Raw genomic sequence first — 15,729 nt, 5'->3', positions numbered from 1 at the left:
AGAAGAGGAAACAAAAAACCAGCAAGGTCAAGTAGTTAAAAGACAGTAAGCCAATAATAAAATTTGATATCAAGAATGAACAATGCAATTGTAGCACTTGCTCCAAGGCCCCATAATATTATGCTCTCATGTGCAACACCTACTTATAATAAAAACTAAGTCCCAGTCTTAAGACTAAGTAGGCAAACTGGTTTATCTACAAATGTTAATTACTAACAAAAATAAAGCTAGTTAAAAAAAAAAAAAAAAAGCAAATGTTTGTTTAGGCTTCTGTCATGGATTGCTGTCATCTGTTTTAAAAACAGAGGCTCAGATTCTGCCCCCTGACTTGCAGTGGGTAAAGTATTTTATTCTGAAAATAGCACTTGTAAAGGGACTGGTATGTGAGCTTTCTCACAAAGAAAACAATCCCTTGGGGGCTACTTACAGAAAGTAAAGTACTGTCTATGAAAAATAGGTCGTATGGCCAAGCCTGCAATTTTCACAGCTGCATAAGATTCTCATAGTTCATTGTTTTTCCATTTTTTTTTGAGTTGGAGTATTTTTAAAGCCCTTATTCTCAAGGTGTATTTTTAAGCTGCTCAGTAAAGCAATACACATGCACTTTATCAGGCTCAGATGATGTCTGTGCACATACAGCAACAGATGCTACTGATAAGATCCACACTACAGATTTCCAGAATTTATAGCTTTATTAATGTATTAAAGAAACCAATAGCAGACTGGGCATGTAATTGAGGATTTGCTAGTGTACTGCAGTCTTCCAGAGGTGTTCCCTTTGCACTGGCAGCACTCCAAAAAGTGTGTTGATAGACCAAACGTGAGGAAAATGAGCAGATGATACCATCTGAAAAAGTGGATTATTAAATAATAAAAAAAAAATCTTAAATGAATGCTGACCTTAGGAGGAGAAAACTGTGTTAAAACAGTTAAACACAGTTTAACAGTTAAACTATGGTATGTTACCGTGATTTAACTAAATGCATTTTGGCTACATTGGAGCTCCTCATAGAAAGCAATGTTATTGTGTAAAAGTATAATTTGGGGCTCAAACCAAGAAACAGATTGTATGCACAAATACATAAGCAGTGTTTGTCCTGTAACACTGGGCTACAGAATGTTGTAGCCTAAATGGTATTTGTCACAGTCATAGGCCTCACATTGGTCTTTTGATACCGTGTTGGTGACACAGCAGACTGTGGGTTTCATCATGCCACAGCAGAAATACGAATATGTAATGTGATACCATGATATACTGTGTGATCTAACAAAATTCTGCTGTTGCAGTTCATAAGGGTCCTCAGTTGTAGTGATGTAATATATTCAATGTTTTTAAGCATATTACCTATTCAGTGCTAAAAAAATTGAATTATATTTATTAATGAATAAGGAAAATCTGTAAAAGCTTCACCATGTTATACATATTATTTTCCCAACACGGTACTACCACAGGTAGTCTGAGTATCTTTGTCAAATACTAGCAATGCAGGAAGTAATACTAGTTATTGTCCTGGTTACTTAATTGAGTTAATAACAAAATATTAAAACTGGAATATATTTTTCAGGCTTTAGAATTAGTCCAAATTTTGCTTTTGAAGCTCCATGAAATCTGAAGGTGTTAAAATTTTATTCAATCCATTTGGATTACTAACTTTGGTTGCAATACCTGAACTTTCCAAATGTGTGGAAGTGTTTTAGGAGCCTGCATCACTGTATCTTAAAATCTTTGAGTAAGTTATCAAAAAATGATCTGTGATCAGATAGCTGCCTCTTAAAAGGTTGTGTACTTTCAGGGATGTATACTTCTGACCATCTAGCAAGTTTTAAGTTCAGGAAAAGGTTGAGAAATTCCGCAGAGGTTTTAATAGAATATGTGATGGTAGCTCCCCATATGCTAAAATGCCCACAAATTGCACTTTAAGGCAAAGGCTTTGAGCAGATCTTGCAACAGAAAGGATTTTCTAAAATGTATAGTGTATTTTCAGTAGCTGACTATGCCAGTCTCCATGTATGGACAGTTACCACATACATTTGGAGGGCACAGGGGTGTACTTAACTTTTTTTTTTTTTTAAATAGTAGTAGATCAGGTTCTCTGATCCAGTTCACAATGATGGCAAAGGGGTATGAACAAGTGGCCATCACAAAGATGGCCTACTAAACATTTTATTTCAACAAAACAACCCTGCTGCAAAATTTCAGTATTAGAAATTATGCCAGCTGTTAGTACTGGAGTGGAACATGCTGCTGCAGAGTCCTGATTCTTGGTAAAAGACTACTGGCATGGCTGTAACAAATAATATGAATAATACCTGCAACCAGTAACAACAATTACTCTTTTTTTATTTGTTCTTCCATGCAAAAAAACCAAACCAAAACAAAACACCTGTGGTGAAATTTACAGAGGAATTTGTGTCCCCTTAGCATGCATTGTAACTTTTTTACAGGTATTCTTAAAATAAACTCTTTGCTGACTGCATAACTACATATCAGCTTGGTATCTAATGCAAGGAATCATGAGAAAGTCACAATACTAAAAAGAGAAATAGAAGCAGGGTAATCTCTAAACTGTAGTAATATCCACCAGAAAGTACTAAACTTTTATGTTTGTTTTCCAGATTATAAAACTATGATGAATTTCACATCTGGTGATCAAAATCTCAAGAAGGACTTGCTGTCTTACAATTTCATCCTATCAAGTTAAACTAAAAACAGTACTTCAGCAGCTATTTTCGCTTCTATACTTAGAACTATATGCCACATTAACAGTGACTCATTCAATTTCTCTGAGCTACAATCTCACAAAATACTATAATTCCAAAGCACTAGCAAACAATCACCTGCCAAAACAGTAACGGATAATACTGGTACATTTATACAACAACATATCCTCAGACCATCCGCTGCAGTTTTGGCTGTATCACTGTTCCAACACGCAACTAAGAAAAATATGAAATCAATATAATATACCAGGGCAAAAGTCAGTGCTTCAGTGAATCCAGCAGCTGCCAAGTCCAGTCTCAGAAGTTCTGTGAGCTTATTGAGGGGGAGCTAAAATGAAACAAAAAAGTTTACAACTTCCATCTAAAAACATTTTTCTGTTCTTTCCCAAGGTGATTCCGCCTGTTACATTATGGTGAATTCACTAGGGAGGTACTATGCTTGTGTGCTTAAAATTTTTGAAAGCGTCAACCAGCTGCCTTTAGGCTTGCCTGAGGATATGAATCTCCCAATTAGAGATTTAATACGGGCTCACTGCTTAAACCCTGTCTTTTTTCAAGTACCAGCAACCACTGGTCTTGGACTTATTCAAATCAGTGGAGCATCTGTTTTGTATCCTATCCATGGTAAATACTTCTCAAGGCAAAGCATGTCAAAATATTTAATTCCTAGGTTCTGTTTTCCCCAAAGCCCTTCTGGCATGCACTAGTCATTTACCGACAACAGAGCATTTATTTGAAGGGGCAATCTTACTTGATTAGCTATGGTGTACGTTTTCGGAATAGTCATCTGAATGTTGTTATAACCATAAGCTATTGCTGCATCTTCGACGATATCACATGCATGGATAATGTCCGCTCTGGTAGGAGGGATTTCAATCTCTATATTGTTCCCATTCCCTGTGACGTGTGACTTCAAACACATCCTAGTCAGCAGCTTTGCAAGGCTTGATGGAGTTTCACTGAAACAAAACAAGAGAATAGTAAGTTATGGATCTTGCACTATATCGACTGGCTTTTTAAAGTAATCAATGTTTATCCTGCATTGCCGTATATCCTGAAGAATCTCCAAGTGCTTTATGGACTGTACATAGACTTAGCATTCAATCAGAACCAGCTCAGATTCTGACTCTTGAGATGGTAATTTTTCTTTATTTCAAACGGTTGTGTGAGGCCATAAAGAATCATTCACTTTCCTTGAAAACAGAAGTCTTACAGAGTGGATCTAATTACCCAAGATAACTCCTGAATTCTTGATAAATTAAAAAAAAAAAAAAAATCACATAATGTAAACATTTTTAAAACAATGCAATAATCAATGTTTTCTAGTACGTTTTTCATTATTAATGGAAACTATGTTTTCATGTGCAGTAACACACCTGATTCCTATTTTCTTGTTAATGAGCTCAGGTTTCACCTTCTCTTTTCGGTAAGCCAGTTCCTAAAAAGAAAGACAAAGCTTTTCAGCATACAAAATGCCCACCATTTCTACCTAAGAGGATTCAATTTTGACATCTTAGTAATCTAGCTTCTTCTAATTACAATACTGAAATGACATCCACAGAAGACAATTGTGGAGTATTAAGCTAAACTTAGAATATTAAGGTAACAGGATTCTTGAAAACATATTATAGCATGTGATGCAAAAGCTGTTCTTGGTTAGAAGGCTGAATGCAGCATGAAATCCCTGTTATTGAAACTTCTGATAATTTCTGATATATGCAAGTAACAAAGTTGCTGAAAGTTTCTAGTCACCAGTTCATCCTAAGTCAAAGCCCTAAAGCAGTGAATGGTCGTGCATGAGATCTCATGGTCTAGTACAGATCAAATGACTTTTAGGAGGAAAAGAAAACTTTCTGTTTCTGTATTGGCACAGAAGTATTTACGGGTATTTTACTTAGAAAGTTTGCAACATATTTAAGAAAGTTATTTTGTATGGATTTACTTAGGTGTTTCTAAACTTCTAGATATACAAATCCTTAAAAACCTTAGCATCTAAAACTTTAAGGACTTTTTGCTCTATTTTATCTAGGGAGCTATGTTGGTTACTGCAGAGATTTCCATTTTGTTGGATCTCTCTTCAAGATTCTAGGTCTTTCCTCTGTTAATTAAAGCTGACAGGGCTAAAAGAAAAAGCTAAAATACACTAGAAAAACTCTCATTAAAATAAGTTTCTTTCCCTCTAAACAGTTTGTACTTGCTTGATACATCTGATTTTACGAACTCAACCAGATCTCTGTTTGTCTTCAGTTACTTTGAGGAAACAGGAGGAATTGCTTTCTTTATACTTATTAAGAGAACAAAAGAGTAAGACTCCACTACTGCAAAGAAGTCTGCCTGGGACTCTGAATGCAGGCAAACCTGCACTTGAAGTCAACATCCTGCCTTATAGACCTTTATTTAGTTGGGAGGCTATAAAGTGAAAGACTGAAAAATCCAGCGTTACAAGGTTACTTTAACTGAAGGGCATTAAAGCTTCCAGATCTGATAAGTAAGTTATGCTGAGGCTGATTTCAGTTGTCCACTGGTTTAAGTCTGAAGGACCTCTTCCTGGCATTCATTTTTCCTGATTTGGAACACGTAGGTTTTAAAGGCTTTAGACACAGATTATGACCTTTGATTGCAATCTTTACTTGTTCCTGAAAAAGTTCATATCACATGAACTCTAAACCACAATAGTGGTTACCACTTGTAAATCTAAACCCTACCCTTCTTTTTGGAGTATCGGGCTATGTCAGTGAGACTGTATTTTTAGCCTCATCATAAATTATTTTTTGTGGGGCTAGAGAAGGCCCTGACTCACTAATATACAGATAGTGCAAAGCTGAGCTTTTACACTATACCTCAGAACCTGTGTATACTGCATCTGCAGAAAAAGAAGACAATGACACTCTTACCAGACTTTCTGTAAATAAAATCCTTTCCCCAAGGATACTGAGATATCATATCACTATGCTTACCGGATAGATGTGGGTCTTCCCATTAGGATAAACTACTTCTGCTGCTTCAACACTTAAGAGAAAAAGAAAAACAGAAGTAAAAATATTTTTAACACATGGCCTAAATGTAATGTCTCTCTGACTGGAGATTTATACTCACCTGAATGGCTTCTCACAATATTCACTAAACATCGTGACTATAATATCAAGAACAATTTTTGCCTACAAAATAAAGATAATAAGCACATTGAAATCTGTCATCTACTTGTGCTGAAGTAGACAAAATATCTTAACAAAAAATGGGGAAAAAAAATCTTGTCTTATAGTCTCTTCATTCTATTCTATTTAGTAACTTAACAACCAAAATCCTTGCAGTCTAGACCACTAGATTTAATTTTTAAAAATGTTTTTCTTCTGCTGCAGAGACATTTATACAAAAACTTGAAATCTTTGGTTTTCAAGGTTCTGAAACATTTGTATATGTTTGCTAAACTCTTTTCTGAAGATATACAGGGTCTTTATTACCAGTTGGAACTGGGTCTTCCCAACCTTCAGTCTAATTAGTCATTTCACTGAAGTTCAAGTGAAAATGTAGAGGCTGAAGGACGGTGCATTGTTTAGTAATATATTACCAAATAACCTCACCTGCAAAATCTTTTGTTTTACAGTTAATATTTTAAGAGATTAGTATAACAGAACATAATCATAAGATTCAGATCAACTTCTTAATCTACAAGGGTTGGTTTTTTGATGCCTCACAGTATAATTTCCTTCATGTAAACAGAACAGCACTGTTTTTATTTTTACTATCAAGGCAAGCAGTAGCAAGAAGCAGTTATTTATTAGTTTGCTTAGAAGCCACTCCCCAACGTGCAAATTTATTTGCGTTGTTAACATGTCATTGTGTAGTAGGGTAAGTTAAAAGTGTTTTTGCTCTTTAATTGTCAAGATACACACTTCAGGGAAGCTATCAATGAATGCACAACCTATATGTAAGAACAGGCAATTATAACTGCTAGGCTTTCATGCTTTGGCTTTGAGTTACAGAATTTGCATATGGAAAGACTTCGATTTGACAATTATTTGCACAGCATCCCTGCTTGAAAAAGATAACTAAGAAGAAAAAATGTTGTCTTCATTCCCTCAGCCCAAACTTTAAGTAGGAGACAAAATGATTCTTTACAAAGAGTATTCTGGCAAAATAGGCAGTCTTAGTGAATTTCACTCTTTTTGAAGCCTTTCAGATTTAAAAAAAATGCTCAACAACAAAAAAGCCACTAATATGCTTAAATTACTTTCTCGTACAAACTGAACACTTAGTGTCAGTGTAAAGACAGAGTAAAACCAAAATCCAATGGAAATACAACACTGTCTATAGAACAAGCCTAAAACTGTGTTGAGGGAATTCCACATAGCCCTACAACTTATCCTGTCCTTTTGAAATGGGAGGTTGGCTCCATAAAGTAAATGCCTGGCTATTGTAGGTCTTTGTACTGAAGCCCTATCACCCAAAGGGAAAACAATGATATCACAGCATATCAAAAGCAGGAAAGATTAATTTACCTTTGTAATATCTGTGCCTGTACATTCAACAAACACATTTCTGGTGTTTACACTTATTTTTGTATGATCTCCTAAAACATGTGAAGACAAAAACATGTTAAGAAATGTTGTTATTTTTCTTGCAATGACACTGATACTGACTTCTTTTGTGATTCAGAAAGATCATTGTCATCTTCTGCAGCTTAAAAAGCCACTGTCTACTGCATCAACATTCACAATTCTTACCAGAATAGCAGCTCTTATTATTTTTAAATTTATGAATCAAAAAGAGGAAAAAGACAGACCAGACTCACTGACCCAGGTTATGCTTTACATGGAAAGACACAAATCTACAGGTATCTCAGTATCCAGCTGAAGAAGCAAGCTAGCAGAATAGTGGCCATCTGCTGGTTGCAAAGTGGTTCTGCACTTCCAGAGCATCTTCTCTCCTGGCTTTAGTAAGACATTTGCATTTGATGTGTGATGTGCCTAAGAAAGCATCCTTGGACAGGAATGTATAAAATGGTTTTTAAAAAGTGATTTAGACCGATGAATATCCATAGCTACTTCTGTGAATAAGCAAGATCTCTTGACACCATCTGCTGATACACTATGAGTTTGTCTACATTAGTGACTCAGGTCCTAGTATGGGTTCCATCTAGGCATGAACTTGCTTTGTGTCTGTACTGGGAGTCATGAAGTGTGCACTCAAGCAGGTCACTGATGCACTCAAACCTGTTTCTCATCTGGAAGAAGCAAAGTAGAGCATACACTTAGGGGCATCACCTGAAGTGTCTCTCTTGCAAATTGGATGCAAAGTCCCCCAGTAGTTGGTTCCCTACAAAAGTGGGGTTCTGTTAGTAAGCCACAAGCAATCTAGAGCAGCTGTACAGAAATCTGCCTCGTATTGCCTGTTAGGTATAGAAGTGCAGTGCATACCTTGAATGAATTTCATTGCTGATAACAGTGCAGCATGGACATACACAGTCCTAGAATTGCATGGGAATGTGCCAAATCCAACCTCTTTGTCCTTCTCGCCTTTCATTGCACCATTCACTAATACAGAGGCACCCCACAGGAGGTAAAGGGAACCACACACTTGGATACAGACGGGCATTCTCACTTCCTTTGTTTGACCCCGAGCGAGTCATTCAGATTCTGTGTTTTAGTTTCCTACCTGAGAAACTAGGTCACAGCTAGACTGAAAGGTCTTAAGACTGAGGGATGTTGTATGCCTTTCCCTCTGATGCTGTGCTGTACCTCTTTGCAGAAGGAATGTATTCAGCATTTCTGGACTCACTTCAAAGCAAATATAACCTTTCACTTAAGTGCTTGTAGATAATCCAAAAAACCAATACGGATGTTTACATTTCATTATCTGTTTAAAAAGTACCTTTACCCCGGAAACTTCTCTCAAATACTGTTCTTTATAATAGAGACAGGTATTAAATATAGCTCAACCTTTTAAATAGATAAAATGTAAACAATATGCAATGATTATACATGGAACACTCCAAAGTTGGAATAAGCCTAACAAAGAAGAATCAGACACAGCAGTTGACACCACCTTCAATTTAGAACAGTTGCTCTTAGCAGTCCCTGCCACAGAGTTTGAGCTGCCTTTTAAGATCTGGATTAGCTGTCTAAGATACGGATAAGGTCAATTAGGAAAAATACATCCAAAGAGATTACCCTGCAAATTTTATTGGTCAGTGTAGGGAAAGTTACTGATTCTTGACCTAAATATATAGGTATACTGAAATATCTTTGTTAAAGAAGTAATTCTTGCCATGTCATTAATTGGCTTCAGTAAACATGGTTCTCAAAAGTCACCCATAGTTTCTTTTGCATTCAGAGGAAACCCATGTTAGAAACAATGCAAAAAAGTCTAGACCACTTTATTCTTCTTAAACCATTAAAGCCTTCTGGAATCACTTGTGTGATAGCAAAAGGATCCAAAAGAACGGGTTCACACTGCTGTTAAATACACTGGGCTTAAGACCTAGGTGAAAAGTTCCCTACTGTGACCACATAAAATTGAGTACAAAGCAGACTGTTATCTGACAGCAGTTACCAGTTTACCAAATAATTTCTTACATGCTTATTTTAGCTAAATGTCTGACGAACAATGTTTATGTATGCAAACAAAATGCTTTCCTAAAAGGTTCCTGACACAAAGAACTTTTCTTGAAAAGCTAAATGCAGAGGTTTGCAGTGGGACTTTTACATCCTCTTGGTGAGGATGAGAAAAGAGGAACACTAGCAGCCTAGGGAGGGAGCAAAAAATTTGGCTGCATTTAAGCTGAAAGAAGGGAAGAAGACTATATGAAATTATAAGTGAAACAATTTTAAGAAAACAGAATCATCCTTATTACACATCAATGTTTCTGTTAGACAATCTGACTAACACACAAAATAGCAGCGACAGTATAAACTAGTCGTAAGTAATCTTACCATTGATGATTGGTGGCATGGACAGAACAACACCGTTGCTGTCATAAATGACAGGATAAAGTGGCTTGTTTTCAATTAGGTGTAAATAGTGTCGAAGGTGGCTGTCAGTCTGGAGAAACAAAGCACAACCTACATTTCACATCAGCTCACTAGTGAACTTCCATAGTGCCATAATCCTTTGCTGAGACACTAACGAGAATTTTGAAAGGGGGAAGGATTGGGCTTAAAGCTAGGTACTTCACTAGCAAAAGCTGTTTGCTCTCAGAAGCAAGAAAACTTTGAAATCAGAGAACTGGATTTTTGGCTTTCTTCAGAAGTGTTAAAAATTATTTCTTTAAGGATTCTCTCAAAGATGCATAGGCCATGCTGTCCAAATAATGCTCTTGTTCATCACAGCAGACCTTTCATAGCCAAACCCACGGGCACACATCCTTAGTTTATAGGAACTTTCCTTAGAAGTGATAAAAATTAGCACTACAATACTTTTAATTATAAATTGCTGAATACTGACACATTTATGCTTAAACTTGATTCAAAATGTGTATCTGTTCCAATGACATAGGTATATGCTGTACCAAAAACATCATTTACTTTTCGTCTCTCTGATACCACTTGTTTCCTAGCTCTCTTACTCATCTTTAGTCAGAGATCTTTAAGAATTTATTTATCTCTATGACAGATATCTGTGCTCCAGCAAGGCTGTATATTGTAATGCTGGTGATAATAGCATCGTTTTCAAATGCTGACATTTAAAGCGGCTCATATAAACATTGTAAAATTAGACCTGATAGAATCTTTTCCTAACATTTACCTGGTTTCATCAGGATGCTGGGCCAAGAGCAGTGCCAGACTTAACCTGAGCCTTTTACACAGCTACACTTGCCTAACATGTAGTTGGGTAAATAATTCAGTATCTTCCCCAAGAAAATTGGCCAAACTAAAGTAACATTAACAAATCTGATATTATTTACCCCAAGATTTTCTCAGCTTTGTATACTATCTTACCAGTGTAGATAGATAAATATACAAGCCTTTTACAGTATTATTAAAAACATCATGAAAAGCAGTCTTTGTGTTGATAAATCAAAGGGTTCATATCAAACCCACTATTCTAAGAGTTGTGCTTAGCCACAAAACACCATGATGTATCTTTCATGGGCAATAAAATATTACCATGCATTTCTTGTGAATAAGCAAAATGTGGAATGTTCACTGGCTGAAGCTACAGAAGATAACTGTGTTTTATTTGTAAGAACAACTCTTAATAACAAGGATATGAGAGATGTTAACCCTTGGAAATTTATCTTCCTGCATTTAGTGCAACAAGTCTGAAAAATCCCACTTACCCTATACAGATCCATAATTTGTGAAGCTGTGTACTCCTGGGATTGATTCAAGGGCTTGAATTTAATTTCAGAAGGTGCTTTGGCTGTAAAAGTAAATGGACCAGAGATGGTGTCCAAGTCATGGGTACCTATTGCTACTAATGCTCTTCTCCTAGAAGGAAAGAAGGCAAAATAATGATTTTACTAGTAATACTTGGAGTTCTTTTGAGATAGTATATCATGATGCTCTATACACCTATGCATTCATAGAACTTACTGAAAAAGTAGAAGGGCAATTTTGAGAAGCCTCAAAATTATTTTCACAAATAACATTTTAACGAATGTTAACAATGCAACAGTCAAAGGCAAATCTAATGGGCCTGTTGCGAAACGCTTCTTTCTCAAATGTTGTAGGAGCTCTAACAGCTATTTATGTTCAAAAATATTGAGAGCAGGCAGAAACAGGCAAGGAAATGAGAAGGATCGAGAGCTGCCTCAAAAGATTTTTCCTTAGCATAAATATAAATATAATGTCTCTCTGCAGTAGGGATACGTAGTCTTAACATGTGATAAAATCATACACGTAGACACTATACACTGCTTTAAATTTAAGCACTAACCTGCAAATATTTTGGTGTAGTTTTTCTTGGAGGTCAATGAAACTATCATAACGTTCCTTGGTAAAATTTATATTACGAAGGACTGCAGCTACAGCATGAGGACGGACTTGGACAGTCTGCAATTTACAACAGCAACACATTATAAATTTCAAGTACACAGAATATACAAAACTAAAACTGATTAAATGTGCACTTTTTTTCATAAAATCCTCTTTTGTAAAGTAGGATTCAAAAGGAAAATTCATGGGAAGACATCAGAATCTCAAAGGGGAAGAAAACCCAAACAAACCCACTCCAGGTCTGGTAGAGACAAGGATGTTTCCAATATACTGTGTAATGGCCCAGAAGGTCAATGCAATGTGAGCATCTGAAACTTTGATTTGATCTGCTACTAGGTTCACTCAAAATAATTTGTGTATTGTTCCTGCTCATCCCCTTCCCTAAAAATAAATCACAATGAATAGAGATATTTCAATTTCTTTAGCTCTTGTTCTGAAAATAAGATTTCCAGTCTCACTGCTCTTATAAAATTGGTACTGATACCTATCTTGCTGGTTCAGAAACTCTCAATAAATTTGCAAAGGTGCAGTAAACACTTTTACCTCTTCAGTGATAATCAGCCTCTGACCTTCACCCTGAGCTGGTATTATCTTTTCGTACCTAGGGAGATTTATCCTAGAATAAAACCAGAAATAAGTCTGTAATTGAAAGAAAGAAAGTTCCCCAAATGCAAGAACTTTAGAAATGTGGCAAAAATCATATGCAGAAAACTTTCTTAGCAACATTTCTTGGCATGTAAATTAGCTAACTGTTTAAAACTTGTTTTCTATGGGATGGTAAACAGGTTACTGAACTAGAAAGGAAGGACTCAAGAAGATAAACTCATAGCAGAAAAGTGAAATAAATTATTTGTTTTGGTATTTATTACAGAGGATCACAGGGAAGTTCCTCTGCAGGAGTTCTTTATAGAGGATGTCTCAAATGGAACAGCAGCTGAAAAATTTTTAGAACAGATCCAAACCCCAGTAACATTCTAGTCTAGTCTTTTAAAAATATACAATAGATCCTCTCCAGAGGAACATCTGACAAATCTGATCTACACATAAGATCATACTCAAAACCCAAGCAAGTGGCAAGTTTGTTTATTGACCAGAAATGGACTCATATTTAAACAAATAACAAACAACAAAAAAAATCTCACAACTTTGCATTACCTTTCTTTAAAGACCTGCAGTCCTCGGACCAATCCTTCAAGGCAAAGAAGATCATAACGGTTGGCAGGAACATCAATTTTATAGAGAACAGTATCAGATGCACCCTTTGCCTTTTCTTCGCCTTTTTCTTTACTTATAATGTCTTTCTCAGATGTCTGAAATTAAGCAAAAATGTGTTTTTAACCTGAAATATCTTAGCATTGACAGGAGTATGATAGTGAGATAATATAATAGGAAAAATTGTATTAATTAAAAGTTTAACAGTGTAATTTGGATTTATACAGCAAATGGACACACCAAATACCAGAAATTACATAAAATCTAAACGTTTCTCAGATTCAGAGATTGTAATGCAGTATACCAAAAGAAAAATTCACTATTAGAATTTGAATTCTGAAAAAAGAGACAACAGCAGCAAGAGTCGCCAGGCTAGCAGATCCCAGTAGAGAAAGGAGACCTTATTTTTGGCAATAGATCCACCTGTGTTAATACAGTCTATTACAAAATTATTTTATAATGAGAAGCTAAAGGTATGTGTTACATGTTCTGCTCTGTGGTATGGAGATATATGAGGATGTTTCAGGATGAAAAGCCTGCTGCAGTACTGCTGAAAGATTGTACGGGTCAAGGGGACCTTCAAGTCTTGTCCACGCTGTTTTTTGAGGATACCTGGGGCACGGTATCATCCAAACCTTGCCTAGACATTTCCTTGGTACATGCTAAAGGACATCGGCCAACACTGTACCAGGGAATATGCTGGAAATAATGTAGTACAAACTCTTACCAAATATAAATGCTGTCAGTACACTACATCTACTGAAAAAGTAACAAATAAAAATGTTACTTACAATTTCATCAAGCTCCAAACCAAACTCAAAGCAAAGCTCATTAAATTCTTCATCAGCTGTGAAGAAAGAAGGTGAATTTTAGTTAATAAGCAGACCTGGATTTATTTTGAATGTTTTCAAACAAGATAACAAATGCTATTTTTAAAAAAAGGGTAAAAGTAATTTAAAGAATTTTCCTATATTTGCATCTCAGTAGCAGTTTCTTCAGTACAGATTGCGTTTATTGACATGTTATTCTCACAGTCACAGCGAGGGCTTGAGCCTCAGAGCCTAGCTTTGCTACCAGCTCCCCTGCCAAGTTTGTCAGAATAACTCTGGCCTGAACAGATAATGAAAACAGGAGGGAGTAACTGGACAGCTTCTGCCAACAGCTACGTTTTTTAATCAGTCAGCTTGTCATACAGAGGCTGCATCAACTGCGTTATGACATGTGAGTAACACAACCCCGATCTAAAAACGGAGATTTGCACCGATGGGTCTTAAGAGCCTACGAACGCCAGTGTGGGCTAGATAAACTGCTGCATGTCCCCAACCGCCCCTTCAGCCAAACAAACAGTTCTTAAGCCACATTTCTAAGGAGCCAGGGAAGAAAGACTGAGTGAAAACACGGTATTAAGCGTTTGCTTTGCCTGCTCCCACCTCTTCCCTCTCCTTTTTGATTTAACCGGTTCCTAAAACAGGCAGGGAAACTCCAACCAGAAACCGCGATTTGGAAAGGCATGGTTCTGATTTCCTGGGTGATTTGGACTCAAACAGCGTGTATCTGGGCAAAAGGCTGAAGGGTCCAGGGAGAATACACGGCTCTGTCTGGCACGCCGTGGGCTTGCGAAGAGCCGGCGGCTGGGGAGCACCCCTGATACGGCCACCCCTGCCGCTCTGAAGCCCAGGCTTTCCCCGAGGTCTGGCTCAGCTCCGTGGGCACGGGATAAGCAAGGAGCGAAGGGGTGCTGCCGGTGGACGGCTGAACTGCCCCATCGCCGCCGCCCGTCAGGGGTTTGCCCGGGGCGGGCAGCCGGCGGAAGGCGCCGCGGCCGATCGCAGCCCAGCGGCCGCGGTGACCGGAGGGAGCCGCCCGGCAGGGCCGCGGACGCCTCCTGGAGCACAACCGGAGGATCCGCGGGACGCTTCAGCCAGGATGCGCTGCGGGCGGCTGCACCACGCCGCCTCGGCCTCGGCCGCCGCCCCGCGGGCACGGGCCGCCCCGGCCGGCCGGGAGGCGGCGTGAGGCGAGCCGCGGCCCCGCGCAGCCCCCGGCCCGCCCGCGCCACTCACTGTAGGTCCTGCCCAGCGCCTGGAAGAGCAGGTCCCGCTTCACGCTGACGGTCGGCATGGCGGCACCCGGCTCCCCCGCCCCGCGCCTGCGCGACCGCCCGCCAGGCCCCCGCCGCCCCGCGTCGCGCCTTCCGCCGCGCTGCCTGAAGGCCGCCCGCCCTTCTTCCGGCCCGCGCCCGCCGCCCCCCTGGCTCCCCGGCGCGACGGCGCGGAGGCAGCCCGGCCGGGCGCCCTCGGAGCGGGTCGGCCGGGCTCCTGCGCTCAGGGAGGAGGCGGGCAGCGCGCCGAGCGCCGGCAGCGCGGCGGGCAGCTACGGCGGTCACATCAGCGGTCACATCAGCCCTGCTGGCCGGGAGCCGCCGCGCCCGTCAGCGGCGTCCTCTGGCGTGAGGCGGCCGGTGCAAGCGGCGTGAGGGGTCGCCCGGCCGCGGCGGGACCAGCCCGCGCTGGACGGCGAGCTGCGGCGTGCCCGCTGTCCCGAGCGGGGCGTGGGCGCGACCGGGACAGCGCTTTTGCAAGTTTTGGGGTGGGTTTTTTTCATGCTGGATTTTTTTTTTTTTTTGTCGATGCCTGTCACTGATGCCCCGGCTTAAGCGCCGGGGGTGGGAGGAGGTTGTGCACCTGCTGGCTTAGTTAGAAACGAAAGCGTTAAACCCAAATACTACAGGAGCCTTAAGTTCTTGGTCAACTTCCATAAACTCCTTAATTGTAAGAGCTTTAAGCGCGGGGGTGCGCCTGGGGGGTGCTGGGGGTGAGGCGGGAGCGGCGTTGGCCGCGCTGAGGAGAAAAACGCGCCA

The 15,729-nt window shown here is 39.4% G+C and overlaps 1 protein-coding gene across 3 annotated transcripts in view; it reads right to left on the bottom strand.

The window, feature by feature from the left end:
- The window catches only part of FARSB (phenylalanyl-tRNA synthetase subunit beta), a 41,040-nt gene extending 26,013 nt beyond the window's left edge, over positions 1-15,027 (bottom strand). For all 3 annotated transcript variants that reach the window (XM_030028232.1, XM_030028233.1, XM_041126732.1), the window contains exons 1-13: positions 14,933-15,027; positions 13,661-13,716; positions 12,813-12,967; positions 12,201-12,273; positions 11,599-11,714; positions 11,000-11,150; positions 9,654-9,762; positions 7,221-7,291; positions 5,818-5,879; positions 5,679-5,730; positions 4,098-4,159; positions 3,473-3,680; positions 2,969-3,049 (exon numbers count right to left, since the gene is read on the bottom strand). In XM_030028232.1, coding sequence (XP_029884092.1) covers positions 2,969-3,049; positions 3,473-3,680; positions 4,098-4,159; positions 5,679-5,730; positions 5,818-5,879; positions 7,221-7,291; positions 9,654-9,762; positions 11,000-11,150; positions 11,599-11,714; positions 12,201-12,273; positions 12,813-12,967; positions 13,661-13,716; positions 14,933-14,990 — 1,254 coding nt within the window. In that variant the 5' untranslated portion in view covers positions 14,991-15,027. The remainder of the gene's footprint in view (positions 1-2,968; positions 3,050-3,472; positions 3,681-4,097; positions 4,160-5,678; positions 5,731-5,817; positions 5,880-7,220; positions 7,292-9,653; positions 9,763-10,999; positions 11,151-11,598; positions 11,715-12,200; positions 12,274-12,812; positions 12,968-13,660; positions 13,717-14,932) is intronic.
- Between the last annotated feature and the right edge of the window lie 702 nt (positions 15,028-15,729).

This window comes from Aquila chrysaetos, chromosome 10 (genome assembly GCF_900496995.4).
Source record: "Aquila chrysaetos chrysaetos chromosome 10, bAquChr1.4, whole genome shotgun sequence".
NCBI lineage: Eukaryota > Metazoa > Chordata > Aves > Accipitriformes > Accipitridae > Aquila > Aquila chrysaetos.
Note: the sequence above shows the minus strand (reverse complement) of the source record. Positions and strands in the feature narration are given on the sequence as shown.